Here is a 20438-nt window from a genome sequence, read left to right on the forward strand (position 1 = left end):
TAAACGCCTTCATGCAATCAATACCCGTTTCTCAGCGGATGATGTTACATCTCTTGCAATTTTTGTCGACATGGTTAAGAGTCATTCTCCAGATGATCTCATCGAGTTTATTCACGAGCCAGATCGTATGATTTTCTATTACGCCCCATTCGAAGCAAATGCTTTTTCACATCAAATACAAACTTATCACATTGATTCCACTTATAAGCTCTTGCGCTCTCGCATACCATTTTATGCCGTCACTGGCAAATTCGCGGAATCAATTGTTTTTCCGTTTTTGTATTTTTTCGTTTGGCCCGACACAAGTGAAAATATACAAGTTTGTCTCACAGCATATTTTGGCTCCATCAATCGCGAACCATCTTATTTTTCAATGGACTGCGCACCTCAAATCACAAATGCTGTTGAAACAGCCATCCCCTTATGCCAGATCATTTGGTGTGGCGTTCATGTGTTGCGCGCTGTCATGAGAAAGGCTGAAAAGTTTCAAGATCGTTCCAACTTCGAAACTTTCTATAACTTAATGAAGTTATTGGTCTTTGGTTCTGAAGAGGAAGAAATTGATCCTGATGAAGTTTACAACAATTTAGAAGAAATTTTAAATGAGGAACCTGCTGCCCGTGAATACTTTGACCGACAGTGGCGCCATCATCTTGACAGGTGGATGCTTCGCTATAGAAATGAAGGAGATGGAACAAACAACATCTCGGAATCACATTTCAAGGTTTTGAAGTTAGTATGTCTATCTTGGGTACGGCGGCACTGCGTTCCACCTTACCCAAGATAACGGTTTGACACTTTACGAAACCAGTAACGTATATTTTACAACACAACCATAACACCAACTTAACCTTAAATATTTACAAAACCATCTGACACATAAACGACTTCACTAACGAATTCACTACCGTCCTCACTAAATAAAAATAACCTTATTTTTATTTTTTTAATTTTTTATTTCATTACAAAGACATGTCCGACTACATTTACTATGACTCTTTCCCAGAACGTTTCCGTGAACTATTCAAAACTCAAGTAAAACTGAGAAACATGCATTTTAACAAAGACAGACCCATTGACGATGAAAGAAACCCTGAATATATTACAATCCCTTATGACGCAAAGTTCATTGCATACATTCCTTATGGTCGCAGAGGAACGAAAACTATTTCAACAAAGAACAAAAATTATTTCTGGAGCGATGAAGAAAATTGCCTTATCTACATAAATGCATACTTAAATAAAGCTACATATTGTACAAAAGAAGGTTGGACTGGATTTGAGCTCTACATATACGACGACGATGGAAACAGACGTTGTGTATACCCATACGATAATATGTACCATTGTTTTCATCAAGCATTAAACGAATACATAGTCAGTAAGGGTCTCATTCCTGTTGAGTAGATATGCTTTATTTTTGTTCTGTCATTTATATAAAAATAAAATAAAAATAAAATAAAAAATAAACTTAAAAATTAATGATATCACCACCCTCACACGTATGAAAATATAGCACAAAAATAAATTTAGGTGAAGTGGTGAGATCTCACCTCTTTTTTCACCTGTTTTTTCACCCTGTTGAATTCATTGCTTTATAACTCTCTTCCTTTCTCCAACTCTTCTAACTTCTTCTTAAGTTCAGCAATGTTGTCCTCATGAAGTTTAATCTTTCTCAAAATTCCTTCTTTATCTAATGGTTGCTTTATCTTTCTAAACTGAACTCTACCATCCTTCATAGTATGAATGTAAAAACCTTCTGGAATCGTTCCTGATTTAATGTATTCTACCAAAAACTTTTGTTTCATTGCTTCAGTGACTTTATTTGTCATTTCAATCAAATAAAAATTTTAATATTAAATAAAAATAACGTTATTTTTTCAGTAAGGAAACGCAGGAGTTTTACGATTTATTTGAGGAGTAGGTTCTGGTTTAAATGTTGGAGTCGGTTTTGGAGTTGACTTTTGAACAGGAGTTTGTACTTCCATAGGTTCAGGAGTCATTGAAGGTGTTGTTTGTGAAGGCGTTGGTTTTGACGTTGGTTTTGGAGTTTGTTTAACTTCAGCTACTTCAGTATTATTTACAACATTTGCTTTATTTCTTTTCAACATCATAACTGCTCCTGCTGTAGCTAGCAAACCTAGTGGGAGACCATATCTTATATAAGGACTTGACCAAATGCTATTTTTGACAGGAGCTGGTGGAACACCTAACCTTGGTGAGACTGCTCTTTGCCATTGTGCAGCTCGTAAAAAATATTCAATAGGTGCTCCATAATCGTTTGGTAAAGTTTGTTTCATAGATGGTGAAGGTTCACGAGAGCTTGATGAAGAACTCATTTATAAGCTTTAAAAATAAACGTTCATCCTTTATTCCTCACTGTCGTCCGTAGCTAAGTTATAGTCATCTAATCTTATTATGGGGATGCCATTAGCACGCACCTGAATGGCAAAGCAACAATCCCTCATAAATCCAATAAGTGGCTTTGGTACATTTTCAGTTGCTAGTTCAATAGGTCCTTTAACAGACAATTTGTATGTTATTGGAGCAGTAGATGTTTGACCTTGCTGGAAGCAAAAGTCCACTTCTGTTGGAAAACCACATAAGAAATGTGTGTTGTCATAGCTATCCCATTTATGTTCCACACTACCATCATCCACCAATGACCTCATAACATCTTCATTAAATCCTATCATATCATTGTTTGTATTGCAAGCGTTCGCAACCATTTCATAAAATACAGGTCCATATGATTTTTCAGGTTCTGCAGGCATATTTCCATAAGCTCCCATGGAAAGCTGAAGATATTTAAACTTAGGGTTCTCAAAATTAACATAATAGTTGTCTTTCTTTCTAAATAGTGCCCAAATACTTTTAACATTAATAGGCGTATAAGCTGCTGTAAATGTTGCACTTGAACTATCTGTATTCTTTGAGAATGAACCGTCCATAGGAATCCAATCCATAACTTTAACAGGAAAACATAAAGCCTCGTTTGTATAATGTTCTACAAGTTCTGTATAAATGTTAGGGTCTAAAGAGAATGACTTTGGATGAATAAAACATTCATTAAAATCCATCTTTGTTCGAAATAGTTGCTTGGTTACAGTTGTAATAGTAACTGTTCCACTAGCTTCTACTGCCTTCGTTATCATAGTGAATGGTTCATTCCATGGAACAAATTTATTTGTCGGTGGATTTGAATCTGAAGCAAATGCAACTTTAAGAGTTGGATTGAAAGCAATGATATCATTTACAGATATAGATGTGCATTGTAAGGCGTCGCTACTGAACTTTACTTTAAGCTGAATGTTTCCTGCAAAAGCTGGAATAAATCGAATAGCTTCTAATGGAAGGAATCTTCTAACAGGAATTCTTAAACGAAGCTTAAAATCAAATGACTTTCCTGCTGTAATTGGACCACTAACAATCTGTCCTGTTCTGCATGTTCCCGAATGACTCCATACATCTTCATATCGAGTCTTTGAGAAAACATCTACTTTCTTTATTTGTTCGGTAGTTTGTGAGTTTGAAGTTATATATGCTTCTTCTCTTGCGTTGTCTTGAGAATATACGATACGACCATTTGCAAGGATTTGATATCCAGCAACTGCATAGAAAGCGTCATCGAAACCAATCCAAAATCCTGGTGGGTTTGTTTTATTGGAACCTGAACCAATTTCTTTATCTACAATAAATTGACCTTCCATTTTATACGTAATGAATGTATTGTAAAGGTCCAACATATTTTCACCAGGAGGCGAGAGATTGAATGTTACCCATGTGTTATCTTTAGCAGTTCCAGGTTGTGATGGAATCTTTGCGTCAGAATATTTTCTATTAGTGTCACCAATTTGAACTGCATTGTCTATGATATCGAAATATGAGCGAATCTGATGAATATGCTCTGCTGGAGTAAATTCGTTTAGCTGTTCGTTCTTCATGTATTTACTTCAGATAAAAATATCTATTTACTTCATTATTCTCACTCTTCTTCTTGGCATTCGTGGTGGAAGTTGTTTCTTGACATTTTCAATGAACTGTACATTCTCTTTTGTCTCAACTTCTTTCACTGGTGGGTCAGGGTTCTTTGACTCGGTTTGTTTTTCAATGAAATTCACGAACTTTGCAATAAGCTCTTGGTTCGTTATTGAAAGTACATCTGGCTTCTTTTCTTCTTGTTCTTTTGGTGGCTCAGTTTGAACAGAAGGTTTTATATGGGCTTCGTGGACTTCACCCTTGCCATACACCTTAATGTTGTCGCTTTCTGCATTCGCTAATGGAACCTTTCTTTTTCTTACGTATATTTTACCATCTTTACTCTGACTTACGTAATAGAAAGGATGTTGTATTCCTCTTGCGTCATTTAATATAATAGACTCTCGCTCTGATTTTGACAAGCTCATTTTACATCGGTTAAAGTTTTAAGTTAGATTTTTATCCGCAGTCAAATGACTCAGACAAGTCATATGGACAAGACCCAAGGGGTCATAGATGTTGAAGCATTGAAGAAAGAAATTCGCGAGCAAATTTTATCCGAACTGAATGAACAAAAACAAGAACAAAAGCCAGAGAGACCAAAGAGAAAACTTAGTGAAAAACAACTTGCTGCATTAGCTGCTGGAAGACAAAAGAACCCACGTTTGCTGGCGAAGAAAGCTAGAGAAGAAGCAAAAGCAAAGAAAGAGTAAATGGTTTATTTTTATCCGAATTAAATGTATAGACAAATACCTTTATCTGTTGCGTTCAGTAGTGAAAAACCTGACGTCAAAATAAAGGGGAACAGAGTAACGTTTAAGTTTCCAACAGACTGGATTGTGAACATAAATGAAGAGAAGTACATTGGCATAACATCTATGTATATAACACGTGCTTTCAGAAAGGTTGACTTTATACTTCAAGTCGAGATAGAAAATGACGAACAGTCTTTAAGCGCCCAAAACATTCACATATACAAATACTTTAAAGACGATACAACATTGCAACAATGTATGTTTTCATTTAATGAGATGTTCGAGAAAAAGTTCAACATTGAAGTACAAACTTTACAGCCTTTACGTGAGTTTCTTGCACAACTGAAAGAAGAAGGTAGTCAGCCACAACTTATAGACTTTCATTATGAATTTAATGAAAATGAAGATGGAACACATGACTGTCAGTTTGTTGTATTCTCACCATTCAATGAAGTCGCTAAAGAGAAAGAAAATCCATTACGTATAAGATTTCAAATCTCTGAACCAAGTGATGATTTCAAGAATGTTTTCAATTATGATGCAATGCTTCCGAGGAAAAATGAATTTTCAAAGATTGTAACACCTGGCATTTGGGATAGAAAGCAAGCTATATTATATTCAAACTTAAGTAAGGGAGTTGAAAATGAGTTCATTGGTCATACAAGAACTTCACCACTTCCTAACCCTAAATACTATAAATTAACTGGCTTCAATCGTGAGTTTTGGATAGACATGTTCTCCACTCATGACCATAACTGCCCAGTGTTCTTACCTCCAGACCATAAGGACTGTCTCTACATTGAAGCACAACTCTTAAACTCTACCATCGCAGTATTGTAAATGACCACATGGGCTTCGCCCTTGCCGCTAGCGGCTTATTTTTATCATGAATGACCTCATTGCTGACAAAAATAAATGACCTCAGAACTTCAACTTACGAATAAAGCTTGTTTTAGTCGTTATTGAGAAGTTAAACTTTTCAGCAAAGCAAGGACTAGAAGACTTACATAAGTCAAATCCAATCTCTTGACCATCATGAAGTGCTTTGTAAAGTTCATTAAACTGAACTCAGAGTCTTTGTCATATGTTCCAACAGGTATGTGAATGTTCTTATCTTCATTGTAATAGCATTGTATAGCTTCAGGAAACATTTCATTTGCTGTTAAAGCAAGGACGTCTTGTTTGACACCTTTGCAACGTGCATGGAATGCAACTTCATTTAAATCATTCGTGAGTAAGTCTATGTAAGGTCTTCTTTCCACAAAATATTGACTTGTATGCTAAACTTTGTTTTCCAGGTGTTATTTCTGCGAAGTCAGAATGAAATTGACCAAGGTTCTTTCCTATAAGTTCTCTACCGTATCTCTTCTTAAACTCTGCTGCAAGCTTTGGTATGTCTTCATTGAAAATATGCATGCTATCACAGTCCTGGTAGAAGATTTGAAGTCCCATATCTTCAGCAGTACAGAATACTTCGTTCATTATTCTCTTCGACATTGACAGAATGTTAACACCAAGTGGACAGAAGTTAAAGTGTCTGCAAATGCTTTTCGTTAGCTTGAAAATAGTTTTATCTGAACCATCCAAACCTTCGAACTTCACTATATGGTTGTAGTTTCTGATGGCATATCTTATAGCATCTTTGTCATTTACTATGGTTATTTTTGACTCAATAGGAGATAGAATAGTTTTGCCATAAATACTGTTCAGAATGAGCTTTATATTTTCTTGCAAAGGATTTCCTTTTCTTATACTTTAACCTTAACTCAAACAACTTCTTTACTTCATCTCTTATTCTAACATCTCTGTTTCCATCGTAATAGTATCCTTGCAACACTTCACATTTGACACCTTGATATTTTATGAGGTCTTGTAATGTTATATGGTCAACATACATTAAACAGCAAGTGTTTGAACTTCTGGCGGAACGTTAAGTTCTGGATTTAGTTCAGGGTCACAAACTATTAAAGGAAAGTGTCTATGTATTCCAATCTCTGTTATCTTAATGAGAACAAAGAAGCCAGACATAAACTTTTCACCAATGGGTTCCTTTTGGTCGTCATCGAATAAATGTCTCATGAGATACTCTGTGCTTAACATTTCTTTCTTCAATACTTTCGGTATACCTTCTAAAGTATAAAGTCTTGCTATAGCGGATGGATATAATGAAACAGCGTCGAAATCAGCAATGAGTTTCTCTTTACTCTTTTGTTTCATGTTATCTGACAACATACATCTTCCACCTTGAATGCATCTCGAAATAAACTCTCTTGGTTTATTTGAGAGGTCATATAAATTTCCATTCGGAAAATATACTCTGTTTTCGAAAAGTTTGTTAGCGATTGAACAAATGCTAACGTAGTCATAAACGTTTAAATCAAATTCTTTTAAGATGTCATTGCGGAACTTAACAAAACCTTCTCTTAAAATTCTTACATCTTGTTTGCAATAAAATGTGCTATACTTTTCTAAGTCGAAGTGGTTTTCATCTATTCTGCAACCTTTGATGGAATCTATGTTTTTCATGAACGTATCCGCATCCTGGATAAACTTACACGCTTCAGAAATGACACCAGTTCTGTTGTCATTAGCTAACAAAACACTGCTGTAGTAGTTGTATGGAAATACTTCTTTCGGTCCTGTTTGTAAGTTAAACATAGCAGGAAATAGTTTAAGCTTCTTATTTATAACACTGTAAGAGTCTTTTATAATAATTGCCCGTCCTTTATATAAGCCAGTTATTTGCATTGTTCGTGAACCTTTAATGATGGGAGTTCCTTTCACTTCTGTCATGTGTCTTAAGATGAAGTTTATATCATAACTGAGGTTATGGAAATATATAGGGTGTCAAAGGTGCGTTTAGCACAGCGCTCTATATGAGACTATTAAAGGAGATATATGCTGATTATAAATATATAATAAAAAATATGAATATATGTATATGATGATATGTTGTATTTTGGCGCCATGCCGGGATATAAAATGAATTTTGAGACAAGAGGCGGTTTCGCGGGAAATTTTGGCGGATTTTTTTCATTTTTTTAATGAATCATAAAGAAAACATCCTCGCTCTTGCAAAAAATGCAAAGACTGTAAAAAAATCTACGAGACATTGGTAAAATGCTTCGGTATGGATGCTCCTAGCTATTCCACTGTAACGTATCATGTTAGGATGTATCACTTCATGAACACAAAAAGGCGCCCATCATAAAAATTGACAAAAAAATCGCCGGATCAAAGAAAAATCAAAGCAATTCTTCAAGCGCTAGATGAAGACCAAGAGCATCACTCAGAAGGATAGAGGAGATGACAAAGATACCACGTACAACAGTCAGTTATTATCTGCACAATTATTTGAACTACAAACTAGCGTATACACGTTGGGTTCCGCACAACCTTAATTCAGTTCAAAAAAAATCTAGAGTCCAATCTTCGAAAGAGCTCCTCTCTATATTGGGTGCGTATCAATCCAAGAAGTTTCGCTTTTTAGTAACAGGGGACGAGTCTTTGGTTTCAATATGCAACAGAAGCCAAAATCATATGGATCCCGAAGGATGAAAATCCGCAAACATTCCGAAGAAAAAAATTGACACACCAATGATGATGTTGTCGGTTTTTTGGGGCGTGAATGGCATCATCGCACATTGATATTCTTCAAAAAACCTAATACGATGAATGCTCAGTATCTAATTTGACAATGTTCTTACTCAAATTATCAATTCTGATGAGTTGAGAATCCAAACAACAAAACAACAAAAGGTTGCAATTCATTGATAATTCAAGAGTTCACAAAAGTCAATAAGGTAATGAATTACTTGGTGGAAAACAATGTCAAAGTTGTTCCAAACCCAATTTATTCACCTGATATTGCACCCTCTGACTTTTATTTATTCGGCACGCTAAAAAAGAGAGCTGAAGGACGCGAATTCGCGAGTCCAGATGATCTTGAAAATTTTGTAAGAGAGCAATTTTGAGCAATTTTCTCATGATGATTTAAAGCGTGTCTTTCAAGCCTGGATCGATCGCTGCGAACGCGTGATTGAATCCAATGGTGATTATATTTAAATAAACTTTATATATATGTAACTTGTTTATTTCTATTCGCAGTATTCAGGTTTGTGCTAAACACACCTTTGGACACCCTATATTAAACTCTTGTCAGGAAGTCGCTCCAAAAATTCTGTTGCACAGTTCTGACCCCAAATGCTTTCACTCACTGAACCATCTTCACCGTCATAACAGATGTTAAAAGCTTTATGAAAGCCATCGGTACTGCACTCAAAGTCAGCAAAGAAAACATGCTCAGGAATGAACTTACATTTAGCTTTATTTACTTCTTTTGACTCTGCTTTCTTCTTCAGTTGTACACAATACTTTGGAGCATATGACAAGTCTTTAAATGGTGCAAGGTTCTGTTTATATAAGTCAGTAGTATATGTGAAAAGTTCTCCATAAGAAATAGGTTCGAAATATTTGCACTCCCACAATGTTTTCATAACATCCCATAACGGTGTTGTTCTATCATAACGAACTACATATTTATCTTCTCTCTTTGTATAAATCTTCATTTGTTTCTCAATGTTCATTCCACCACAAGCTTTGAGAATTTCTTTGTAATTTCTGACGAAATATGTTGTCATTGGTAATCTTTCGTTTAGCATGTAGTGGTCTTCAACAAGAAGTAAGTCAATAGTTCTAACAGTTTCACATTCTTTTGGTATATATCTCTTTATTTCATTATGTCTTGAGTCATTGAAAGAACCAATGGTAACATTAAATGCTATACCTGTTGCGTCAGAAATTTCTTGTACTTTACTTTGAGGAAAGTCTCTAACACGAATGACTTCTCTCATGTGGTCAATAGTCTCTCCATCTACTCCAGCCTGAATGCAAGCATAAACGAAACAATTGTCTTCTGTCATAAGTGCTGCAGTTCTTTTGTTCAATTCATTGAAGATTTGGTAGCGCTCAAGATTTATAGGTAATGTGCAAAGATACTTCCAGAACTGACCGCTTCTCTTCTTATAAAACTTCTTTTCACCATTATCTTTCCAAAAGCTTTCTATAAGTGCTGGGTTTCCTGTTTGCTTAAGAGCTTCCAAAATGGCTTTCTGGTCATTTGTCAGTGTGCTTTCATCTCTATATGGTCTCTTTTTTGGTTTGCCTTTCTTTACATCTGACATCGTTAAGCCTTCATATTCTGTTAAATCATACATCTTTATTTCAGTAAGATTCTTTATGTTTGTCAAGAAGAAGTCATAGTGCATTTCAACAATACCTGCAGCATTTGCTTCTATCTCTGATATAAAGTTCTCCTTCAAGAGCTGATGTAGTAATGTTCCAATATTATTGAGGTTTAACGTAGAACATTCATACTTTCCACCAAGTTTATAACATACCATCCATCTCTGTTGTGAGTTTATTTTAATTTCTCTAAGAGTCTCATGAAAACCTTACCGAAATGTTTGTGTAAGTAGTCTCTGTTTGGTTCATCTAAAGCTTCAATGTTAAAGTCAATGAGTCTATTGCCTGATTTCACATTTCTCTTCCTATTCTCTTCATCTTTCTTTAACCATCTCTCACCTTCTTTTGGTTTGTCGTCAATGGAACGAAGGACATCGTTAGCTTTGCGAACTTGTTCTATAGCGCTCTTAAACATCTCTCTTCTCTGTTGTTTCAGTGTGTCGTCTCTTTCTTCTTGTTTCACCAACGTTTGCATTTGTTATGTCAAACATTTCTCTTCTTACTTCATGAGGTACTGAACGTCTATGATATAAGTCAATAGCAACGTCATTTAAAGGAAATGCTCTTGCATGGACTTCGTCCTCGCCGCGTTGCGGCTTTATGAACTCATGAATTCTATCATAACTTATTGCACCATTATAGTCATTGAGGATGTCAGCGAGTGCTTTTTTGTTTGTCGCGTAATGCTTTGCAACATCTATATTAGCTTCTGTAAGAAGTTGTTTTATTTCCGAGTGTTCTAACTTAGACAACTTCCGATACATCTTTAGTAGGAAATAAAAAAAATATTTTTTGAAAAAATTAGATTAGATTTTTTAAGTTATTTTTCAAAATAATTTAATATTTTTATTTTAATGAAACACATGCAAGATTGCAAGTTCTTTTCATACAATGCTCTCGCTACTGTCATCAAAGAATGAGTTCAATAATGCTTCAAATGTTAATGTTATCTTTAACAAGAAGTTTGTGAAAGAATCTAAGTTTGGTCAGTATGTCAGACCATTAGCTATCGTCATTGACCGCAAACGTTATTCTTCACAAGAGTTAGCAGTAGTTTGAAACAAAAGAGTTTCTTCGTGAATGTCAAAGATACTCATTATACTGTCATAAAGAATCTAACGTCGACTTCTTCAGTATGCTTTAAATCTTTCGAACAGAAAGAATATAAGAAAGGTGAAACAAATGTGAAATATTATCCTTCATCTCTGAAGACAATAACGAACAAAGATGTTATACAGAAATTCTTACCAAAGGTTGAAGAAGCTTCTATTGACATTGACGAAGGAAGTGAAATGGTTGAAGAAATAGACCCTGAAGCTATTTAAGCAAAAATATATTTTCGGTTAGTCTTCATATCGATATTTTACAACAATTCCCCAATGTATAAACTTTTCATACGCTTTTTCATAAGCTTTATATACCTTCAGAAATTTTGCATAATCTTTAGAAGCATTTAGATATTGTTTAAATGCTTTGTATGTCTTCAGAAATTTTGCATAATCTTTTACATGTTGTTCGTTCTCTTCTTCTGTCATGAGTTCCGAATATTCTAAATTCATGTTCTTTCATATGAGATAAATTTATAAAAAAAATAAATTAGCTTAGATTTTTTATTCTTCCTCTTTGAAGTTATCGAAATATTCTGTTATTTTTTCCTTCAGTAATGTTAAGTCTTCTTTGAATGTAAGTATTGTGCAACTTTGATGTCATAGTGTGTTTGAGGAAGAGTATTTTGACAATTTCCTTTATTTGCTCATTCGTGTCATTGAAATCGGTAAGTTTTCACGATAGAACCAGTTTCTCTGTCAGATTTATATATTTTAGCTAAGTCATAAAAGCTCTTGTTGTTTCTTCTGACTAAATGCAACATAACCATATCTTTATCTTCTTCTTTCTCCAACTCTTCAGTATATATCATATACCTATAACTCTTTTCCTTTCCTTTTGGTACTGAACGCGGTATTCTTTTCTGTATGCTTTTGTCTTTGGATTCAATGACTTCATCTTTTGCTTCAAGCTTGTTTTCCATCTCTCCACGTTCTGCTTTATATAGTTCATCTAACATCATGAAAATATAACAAGCATAACGAGGTGAAGCCCACATTGCTACAGCATTTACTAAAAGTCTATGAACATAATAACCTTTCAAACCAGGAGCCAAATTCTTGCGATTTTCATACGGAATCTCTTCCCCCGGTTTTCCGAGGGAAGCAATCATATGAGGAAATTCTTCTAAAAGTTCTTTTGTCTGTTGGTTTTCAAACCAATGATATGCTTGCTTTGTAGAACGAAGAGCATTCATTATACTTTGCATTTGGTACATGTCATCTTTGACTGAACGAATGAGACGTAACTGTTGTTATACTGTATGTACTCGTATTCTTCATTTATAGCTTCATGGACTATAACTGTTGTTGTGTTCTCTGATGTTGACATTACTGTCTTTACATACAAAATAAAAAAAATAAATAAAAATAAAATTAGCGTTATTTTTTCTGAGATAAACACTATTTCTTCACAACATTAAATTTTATCCTGTATGAAATGACTTTAAAAAGATTATTGACTGACTTCGAATACTATCTCATTGACGCACTGACAGACCCTCAAAACTGTGTTGAAAGTTCTTTAAGCTTTAAGATTGAAGGTACGACGCATTTTGTCTTCACTTACGTATTGAAAGAATATGACCGTTATCATAACGAAGTGAATCAAACACTAATAAAATTTGTAGATAAAAAATTGGTTAACAATGAATATTTTAAACGTGAAGACCCAAACACTGCTGGAGATGATGAAGAATACAGACAAGTTATTGAAAAAAATAACGCAAGATTAGATGCAATAGAAAAGAAGTTTAATGAATGTCTTACAAACACGTATGAATATCTTATGCGGTGGGAAGCCAGATGGAAATAAATTTACGTCAAATATGCAATTTAGAAAATCTTATGTCGACAGGCTACGTAGCACAGTGGTCTAAGGTGGTGTTATGAAGGGGTCAGGGTCTGTGGTTCGAACCGCGACAGCGCCGTATTTTCTTATTTTCTTTGTTTGTCGTGAATAAAAAGTGTCATAAAAGTGCTCTATCTTCCACGGGAATAAATAAAAAAATTACTTTATTTCTTCTTTATTTCTTTGTTCCCGTGGAAGAAGGGTTTTGCCGTTTTTTCTCAGCCGAAATCAATACATACAGGATAAAGAATCCTTAGCGAATGAGGAATCTTTTCTCTCGTGGAAGCTTTGACCAAAAATATAATTGAGGTGAAGAGGTAAGATTTCACCTCTTTTTTCACCTCTTTTTTCACAAGCGTTTTACATGAATTGTACGATGTATATTTGAAATCCTAAACAATTTCGTAGCTTCTATTTCTTCTTTTAGTACATCGAATGTTTTAATCATGCCGAAAGTCTCTTTATATTTCTTCTTGACGTCAGACAGAAGGAAATCTTCTGCTGTTGGATAGTTTTTATTAAGAAATGTCAACATATCCATTTTATCTTCTGCTGGCTTTTCTGCTTCTTTCTTTAAGTCTGCATAGTCGTTTCGCATTCTTTCTATCTCTTTGACTGAGTAGTTATATTTCCTCATTGCTGCTTTACATTTAGAACATTGCGGATTCATTTTTGCGTTATACATTGAAACATTACCAGCTAAAACAACTAAAGCGTCAATTGCTCTCTTCATCTCAAACAAAGCGGGTCTTATCTGTTCATTCCATACTTTGCCTCTTCTATCTTCATCTCTTATCTGCCATACACATTTTGCAACTAATGTAACAAAGTTATCGTATGTCTTAAACTCCCCAGATTTATATATGTCAGAGATGTTCTTATAAACCATGTCGCAATCTTTGTCCATAACTTTATGGTTGCAATGAAAACCAAGGAATTCATAATTTACTTTACGTATGAATTTCTTAATTTCTACTGAGTCAGTTGCTTTGACTTCAATTTCGTCGAATTCAGGAATAGTTAGTTTTTGCTGCTGAATTTCAGGTAGTTTAGGCAAATGGTCGATGAGGTCCTCCATTTCATAAAGATACTGTTCATTTGTTTCATCTTTCGCACTACAGTCTAAATTACTTGTTAAAAGTTCTTGCTTTATCTTCTGGATTTCTGTTTCAAAAGTATATGAAGAAGGAATAAAGCTTTTCATCTCTACCAACATTGACGTAGGATTCATGACTAACGAGTTTGGTGCTGTAGTTGTTTGAATTGTTGTTGTGCCGATTGTTGAAATCATATCTTTTATACAAAATAAAAAAATAAATAAAAATAAAACTAACTTTATTTTTTCTATCTTAAGGAAATTCATGAAAATTCACGAGACCCAAAGGGTCTGAGCCGCTAAGCGGCGAGGGTGAAAAAACAGGTGAAAAAAGAGGTGAGATCTCACCTCTTCACCTCAATTATATTTTTGGTGAATTCAATAAAAATAAATGGTTCATTTACTCACAATATTTTTGTACAAAACGACCCCAAACTTTTAACTTCTTTTCTGCAGCTTCTAATGCTATCTCAGCGAGTTCATATTCTCTAAATTCTCTCTTTAAATCTTCTTGTTCCCATTGGTCTAGTTCGTATGGAGAATCTCTATAACCATAACATATCTCACGTTCATGTTCTAATTGTTTTTCATGCATTTTTCTAACTTCTTCTTCAAACAAATGTTTTGCATTCTCTACTGTATCTTCGAGTTCTTCTTCATCTAATTTCTCATGAACTTTCTTGTCTATGAAGTCCATAATATCTTTGACATAAAATGCATACTTTACAGAGCACCATTCAGCAACAAAATGAACGTGGTCAGGATGTATGTAAATACCTTTGAATTCATTTATAACACCCTTAGTAAGCTCATAAAATGCTTGTTTTGAGGTCGAGCCACTTTTGGCTCGACCGTATTCTTTCAACCAAAACTCAAGAATTTCCTGCATTTTAGCACTATTAAGAAATCTGTTTAAATGGTTTAACCTTCCCGCTTCTCTTGCCATCTTTGTTGCATTAATGTAACCATCCTTGTCTCTACGTAAGACTTCAATACCGTTATAAGAGCCTTTTGTGAATGTTTCGCCATTAGATTTGTTCGTGAACGTCTGTGCTTCGACTGACATTTCTGTTCTTACATACAAAATAAAAAAATAAATAAAAATAAAACTAACTTTATTTTTTCTATCTTAAGGAAATTCATGAAAATTCGTGAGGGTGAACAAACAGGTGAAAAAAGAGGTGAAATCTCACCTCTTCACATAAACATTATTTTTGTCTGATTTCATCAGGAATTCCCGCATGAATTTTGTATAAAAAGCAACCGCCGGAATTCGGACTGTTGCTATATTCTTCACAAAATGCCTTATAATACTCTTCCCTAAAAATTATTTTGTCTGATTTACATCTAATGAAAAAGTTTAGAAGAATTATCTTATTCTTTCTGGTAAATGCTTTGTCTGATTTACATCTAATGAAAAAGTTTAGAAGAATTTTCTTATTCTTTCTGGCATATTTTTGTCTTTCCAGTACTCCCGCTCTAATGGTCCCAGATGTGTTGGCTTCGACTCTCTCAAGTTCTTAGATGGTATAACATCTTCAACGCCTCCTTCATATCTTACTTTATAAGTGTCATCGTTTATGTTATAGCCAAGTATTTCAATAACCACTCCTCGCTTTGCTTCGTCAATGGTTTCAGCAAGTTTGCCATTACTACTTTCGACTAACTTATGTCGAGGGTAAAATGCAATAGAGTCGTCAGCAGCTTTTATAAGATATCCATTACCTTGCGTAGAGTCTACGATATAATAGTTTCTACTTAACCTTAAACGTTTCTTTGTCAACGGTTTGTCGTCAAGAACTACACGAACTTTTGTACCAGGAATGAGGGTAAATTGTGTTGAATTTCTGATATTTTGTGTTTGACTTCGTTTCTTTTGTATATACTTTTCTTCTTGTTGTTGTGTCATTGAATTTGGTGTATGTCCTGTTGTAGAATGTGTTGAGGAATTATATACTTCGAGAAAATGTTTCATTGTTTCTTCGGTAAAGTCTCGCTCTTGGTTTAAATCTCTGAGCGTTCTTATGAAGCGGTTTATGATGCCGAGTATGTTATGGTTATGGTCTTCAGTAGTGTAGTGAGTTATGTTATGCTTAATGAGAAATTCTGTGATTTCATTGCTGAGGTATGCACTGTCTTGGTCTGATGTTAAAGTACTTGGGTTATGTTCTGCTACAAACTTTTGTAAAACTCTTAACACTTCACGAGTTCCTTTATTTTTCATTGGATATGCATATGCTTTACGAGTGTTAACATTAATGAAGATGAGGAATGGTTTATGTCCTCCTTTTCTGCTTTGAATGAGAGTGTCAAATTGGTATGCGTCAGGAGTGATGGAGTAAATTGGTAAAAAGTAGTCGTAAGGGTTTATTTTTGTTTGATGTACAACATTTTTGTCAAAGAACCTTTTCACTTCAGCTCTGTTAGTAAATCCCCAACTCTTTGCAGCTTCATTGAACTTCTTAAATGACCTCCATGGATGTTGTTCGAATACTTCTTTCAAGCTCATTTATGTAAAGTTAAAGATTTTATTCAAGACGGTAAGATTTGACCCAAAGGGTCTAGGCTCAAGCGCGTTCAATGAACGCGGTACCATGCGAATACAGTCACAAATGGCGGCATATAATCTGCACCCGAGCCTGTTGGATTTGTTGTGAAAGTGTGTGAATGATTTCCTGCGGTTCCACAGAAAATACCTGCGCCTGAATCTACTGGGTCACTTGAAATATCATATCTATTCATTCCCTGTCTATCCGAACCCGCTGCAAGATTTGTAAAACCTCTTTTTGTTATTGAATGTGTATGATTACCTGTTGTGTTTGTAGTTCCTGTATGAGTGTGCGGTGGAAGGTTTGCTTCTTTAATTTTCTTCGAACCTCCTGTTTGCTTTGAATATCTAGCACAGTATAAGAATTTATCTACAATCTGCTTCCACGTACCAAAACCTAAAAGACTTGCTGGATTTGTTGAGTTCATTGACGTATAAATAGAGCCTATAGGATATAATGTTTGAAGTATTTCAGTCTTTAATGTTTGAAGCTCTGTTTTGTCTGCTTTCTTATCATATAAATCTTGAGCAGTGAATTTAACATTATTTTCATCATCCATGACATAAACATTTTTACAGCTAATTTCTTTCTTCGTTGTTATGTTTTCATTCGATGTTAAACCTTGTGGAAAGTTAGGAGGTTTATAATATAATGCATCCCCACCAGTTCCGCCAACCGTTCCTTCAATAATTTCTATAGCAACAGTTGAGAAGGAGTTATGTGTATGTTCTTTATCTGCTTTTTTATCTAACATTGCTGGTAGTTTATATGTTTCAAAGTTTCTGACATGACCTTCAATGTTCATACATTTACTATTTAAGGAGTTTAGTGTATCTTTTACGCTTGTACTTGGATTCTCTAAAGGTGCACTTGAACCAAGGGTATAGTTCAATATTATGTCGTCTGCTCTAACAGTAGTGAAGGATTCATGTGTATGGTTCTTGTCAGCTTTACTATTTAATGTAGCTTGAAGTTCATTTATATCGGAGATATTGTGTTTATGAGATTTCAAAACTTTGTTCGTTGCGTCAAGTTCATCTTTGTCAGCTTTACTTTTAATAGCATCTTCAAAAGTTATTTTTGCCTTAACTCTCAATGTAAATCTTGGTTCAACTAATACACCGTTAACAAAGAAGTATGAAGCATAAATTTCATCGTTATAACCAAATGCTTCTGGTGCTTTACCTGTGTCATACTGTACAGTACAGTGTATGTCATAACCTTTAGCACGAATGAATTTATATCTTCTTTCATTAACATCTTCAGTGCTTATTTGTTCATCCTGTGTTAAATATCCATGGTAGTCCGTTATAATCTGTTCGTCTGAACTTATATAATGAACATGGTTTTTATCTGCTTTTTCGGCTAATTTCTCTTCTATCTCATTTATTTCAAGTTCATGCCTACCACCACCTCCTTCAGAAGTATTTTTCTTCAGCTCTTGAAGAACGTCCACTTCGCCATCTTTGGTGTCAATAATGAGACTTTGAGTTAAAACCTTTCCTGTCTTAATGGATGTTTGTAAAACTTCTTCTTCACCGTGTTCGGGGTCATGGTCGTCATCATATCTTGTGAAATCAGAGATGTTGTCATACATTAAGCATATCTGTCTCAAAAGTTCTGCTATTTGAAACTGGAACGAAAGATATACAGAACTTTCATCATCTCCTAAAGTCAAGTCTGCTTTCTTAAGTATTTCTTGAATGTATGCAATGAGAACAGAGTACCTTGGAAAATATTCGAACAATATTTCATTAGCTGTTGGTTTTGGTGGTTCTTCTGGAGTTTCTGTTGTTTCAGTTCCTTCTGTAGGTTCTGTTGGAGTTTCTGCATCTCTTGACTTCAATGCTCTTGCTCTCAAAGACCTAAATGTTAGAGCACCAGGTTTTACAAAGGACTTTATAAATGCTTTAATAGTTCCTGGTAAGTTATTGTTAGCATTAAGTAAGTTCCTTATGCTTCCATCATGTACGTCCATAGCACTATGTAAAAAATCTATACTTTTCTTGTAGTCAGCAATAGACTGACTGTGATTTTTTAAAGATTTGTCAATACCTTTAAGCCAATCTTCATGCATGTCTGATACTGAGCCAAGAATATCATTTGCTTCCTTTAGTGTATTTTGTGCTTCTCGTAAAGTATCCAATCCCGTACGTGCATTGTTTGCTATACGTCTTACAGTATCTATTTGACTCCTTGTTTCTTGCATCCAACCAGATAAAGTTTTAATAGTATCCGAACCATTTGAAATGAAGTTCAAAGCATTTTTAACGTCATCTAAAACTTCTTCACCAAGTACTGCCCATATCTTTCCGATTTGGTATTGAAGAACTCCATATGAAGCAGCTGTTAAACCAGTATTTATAAGGTTCCATATCCATGATTTAGCAGTTTTTCCATCCTTTCCATCTTCACCATCCAAACCGTTTTCGCCTTGAGGTCCTTGTATTCCTTGTATTCCTTGTATTCCTTGTGGTCCTTGAGGTCCGGTGTCACCCTTCTCTCCTTTCAGTTCATCTTTATGTTCGTTATAATATTCTAATGTCATAAGGTGTACATCATTACTGCTACCAGCAACGCCGAGAATTTGTTTCTCATTCATGACTAAATTCTTTAGGCATTTAATGTTGTCGTCAAATCGAAAGCTCTTTAACAATTCAATGAGAACATTTAATACTTTCACTAATGAGGCATCTACTGTAGAATTTATATATTGCACCGTTCCATCATTTATGATAGGAACCTTGCTTGTTGTAATGAATGGGTCATAAGTGTTAAAAGTATCGAAATCAATGACTTTTTTAGTTTTTCCATCGTCAATGACTAAATCATTGCCTTCAATGGTTAAAGTTGAGTTTTCGTTTACTAGTTCATGTGCTCTTCTTGCTTCATTTGTTTCATACGCATATGCAGCAATAGTCATATTTTAATGAGAATAAAATGTTGTTCTATTTGCAAAGTACAGACCCAAACGAATACGGGACAGTAAAGCTACAAACAAACTTAGGTCTTCAGAATGAAGCGCTTGCTTTCAGAGTTGTTGACTTCAATACTATCGCAACTTTTGTCATAACAGATGAAACAGATTTCATAGAGATTGAAATAGATGACAAAAGAAGTGTTATAACATTTCCTAACAGAGCTGGGTATAGAATAGATAAAATTGCTGGAGTCATAGATACTCTCATAAATGAAGAAACTATTGACAACATAGATGTCGAACTCTCTTCTGAGGGAACATTGAAGTTCAGCAGCGAGAAAGAGTTTAAGATACCAAGAATGAGTCATAGAGTACAACTTCTTTTGGGTGCATACCATATGACATTTCCTTTGAAAAGTGTTGACAAAACGATTGAGATGAAATCTGTTCCATACGTATGTTATGGTAATTGTTTATACATTGAGTCTAAAATAGCTAATGTCACAGGCATTTCAGGAGTTAATAGTAAAGGTTCAGTAGAATATAAATCCTTTCTGTTATGCAGTCAATTCAATGTTCATTCCAAACGTTCCTGTCATAGCAACTCATTTAGGTAAATGGGTTCGCATTAGTCCTCATAATTTGAAAGACATGCAATTCAGACTTGTTGACTTTCAAGGAGAGCCTGTAGAACTGAAGGCACCAGTGCGAATGACTGTTGAAGTTGACTTTTTAGAAAATATTAAATGCAACAGCTTACAAGAGAACTCAGAGCTAAAAATATAAAGTATGAATGTTATGTATTAGGTCATGAACTTTGGTTGTTGCTGTTTGATGAAACAAATGAGTTAGTTATGTCAGTCAAGAGAACAGAAAAATATTGTGTTAGTGAAAACTGCACCAAGTCAATAAGATTAGGTTTGCATTATGAAGATGAGTTC

At 34.7% G+C, this 20438-nt stretch overlaps 11 protein-coding genes and 6 pseudogenes across 17 annotated transcripts, besides 6 other annotated features; 6 read left to right on the forward strand and 11 right to left on the reverse strand.

Moving 5' to 3' along the window:
* Window positions 1-733: part of a mobile genetic element that runs on past the window's edge.
* Window positions 732-972: a terminal%2Cinverted (terminal inverted repeat of Maverick-2 transposon ID:TVAGG3_0177360).
* Window positions 732-20438: part of a mobile genetic element that runs on past the window's edge.
* TVAGG3_0177370 (uncharacterized protein) lies at window positions 973-1407 on the forward strand (the record flags this gene model as incomplete). The annotated part of the gene is made up of 1 exon (XM_001304721.1): window positions 973-1407. One exon carries the CDS (start codon window positions 973-975, stop codon window positions 1405-1407), a length of 435 nt encoding a protein of 144 aa, XP_001304722.1.
* Window positions 1596-1832, reverse strand: TVAGG3_0177380 (uncharacterized protein; the record flags this gene model as incomplete). The annotated part of the gene is made up of 1 exon (XM_051225506.1): window positions 1596-1832. The coding sequence occupies one exon, from the start codon at window positions 1830-1832 to the stop codon at window positions 1596-1598; it is 237 nt and encodes a 78-aa protein (XP_051110492.1).
* Window positions 1881-2339, reverse strand: TVAGG3_0177390 (uncharacterized protein; the record flags this gene model as incomplete). Its single annotated transcript, XM_001304723.1, has 1 exon — window positions 1881-2339. The coding sequence occupies one exon, from the start codon at window positions 2337-2339 to the stop codon at window positions 1881-1883; it is 459 nt and encodes a 152-aa protein (XP_001304724.1).
* Window positions 2370-3944, reverse strand: TVAGG3_0177400 (uncharacterized protein; the record flags this gene model as incomplete). Its single annotated transcript, XM_051225507.1, has 1 exon — window positions 2370-3944. One exon carries the CDS (start codon window positions 3942-3944, stop codon window positions 2370-2372), a length of 1575 nt encoding a protein of 524 aa, XP_051110493.1.
* On the reverse strand, window positions 3972-4406 carry TVAGG3_0177410 (uncharacterized protein; the record flags this gene model as incomplete). Its single annotated transcript, XM_001304724.1, has 1 exon — window positions 3972-4406. The coding sequence occupies one exon, from the start codon at window positions 4404-4406 to the stop codon at window positions 3972-3974; it is 435 nt and encodes a 144-aa protein (XP_001304725.1).
* Window positions 4452-4691, forward strand: TVAGG3_0177420 (uncharacterized protein; the record flags this gene model as incomplete). The annotated part of the gene is made up of 1 exon (XM_051225508.1): window positions 4452-4691. The coding sequence occupies one exon, from the start codon at window positions 4452-4454 to the stop codon at window positions 4689-4691; it is 240 nt and encodes a 79-aa protein (XP_051110494.1).
* TVAGG3_0177430 (uncharacterized protein) lies at window positions 4716-5573 on the forward strand (the record flags this gene model as incomplete). The annotated part of the gene is made up of 1 exon (XM_001304726.1): window positions 4716-5573. The coding sequence occupies one exon, from the start codon at window positions 4716-4718 to the stop codon at window positions 5571-5573; it is 858 nt and encodes a 285-aa protein (XP_001304727.1).
* TVAGG3_0177440 lies at window positions 6207-7391 on the reverse strand (annotated as a pseudogene). Its single transcript has one exon. A coding segment is annotated over exon 1 (1185 nt).
* Window positions 7574-7601: a terminal%2Cinverted (terminal inverted repeat of Mariner transposon ID:TVAGG3_0177450).
* Window positions 7574-8878: a mobile genetic element.
* TVAGG3_0177460 lies at window positions 7669-8798 on the forward strand (annotated as a pseudogene). Its single transcript has one exon. A coding segment is annotated over exon 1 (1130 nt).
* Window positions 8851-8878: a terminal%2Cinverted (terminal inverted repeat of Mariner transposon ID:TVAGG3_0177450).
* On the reverse strand, window positions 11628-12413 carry TVAGG3_0177470 (annotated as a pseudogene). The gene has a single exon. A coding segment is annotated over exon 1 (786 nt).
* TVAGG3_0177480 (uncharacterized protein) lies at window positions 12477-12896 on the forward strand (the record flags this gene model as incomplete). The annotated part of the gene is made up of 1 exon (XM_051225509.1): window positions 12477-12896. A coding segment is annotated over one exon (420 nt), but the record flags the coding sequence as incomplete, so codon positions are not given.
* Window positions 13282-14223, reverse strand: TVAGG3_0177490 (organellar and viral DNA polymerase type B; the record flags this gene model as incomplete). Its single annotated transcript, XM_051225510.1, has 1 exon — window positions 13282-14223. One exon carries the CDS (start codon window positions 14221-14223, stop codon window positions 13282-13284), a length of 942 nt encoding a protein of 313 aa, XP_051110496.1.
* On the reverse strand, window positions 14432-15057 carry TVAGG3_0177500 (annotated as a pseudogene). Its single transcript has one exon. A coding segment is annotated over exon 1 (626 nt).
* TVAGG3_0177510 (integrase core domain containing protein family) lies at window positions 15452-16537 on the reverse strand (the record flags this gene model as incomplete). The annotated part of the gene is made up of 1 exon (XM_051225511.1): window positions 15452-16537. One exon carries the CDS (start codon window positions 16535-16537, stop codon window positions 15452-15454), a length of 1086 nt encoding a protein of 361 aa, XP_051110497.1.
* On the reverse strand, window positions 17707-18680 carry TVAGG3_0177520 (annotated as a pseudogene). Its single transcript has one exon. A coding segment is annotated over exon 1 (974 nt).
* TVAGG3_0177530 (organellar and viral DNA polymerase type B) lies at window positions 18682-19500 on the reverse strand (the record flags this gene model as incomplete). The annotated part of the gene is made up of 1 exon (XM_051225512.1): window positions 18682-19500. A coding segment is annotated over one exon (819 nt), but the record flags the coding sequence as incomplete, so codon positions are not given.
* TVAGG3_0177540 lies at window positions 19518-20283 on the forward strand (annotated as a pseudogene). The gene has a single exon. A coding segment is annotated over exon 1 (766 nt).

This window comes from Trichomonas vaginalis, chromosome IV (assembly GCF_026262505.1).
Source record: "Trichomonas vaginalis G3 chromosome IV, whole genome shotgun sequence".
NCBI classification, from domain to species: Eukaryota; Parabasalia; order Trichomonadida; family Trichomonadidae; genus Trichomonas; species Trichomonas vaginalis.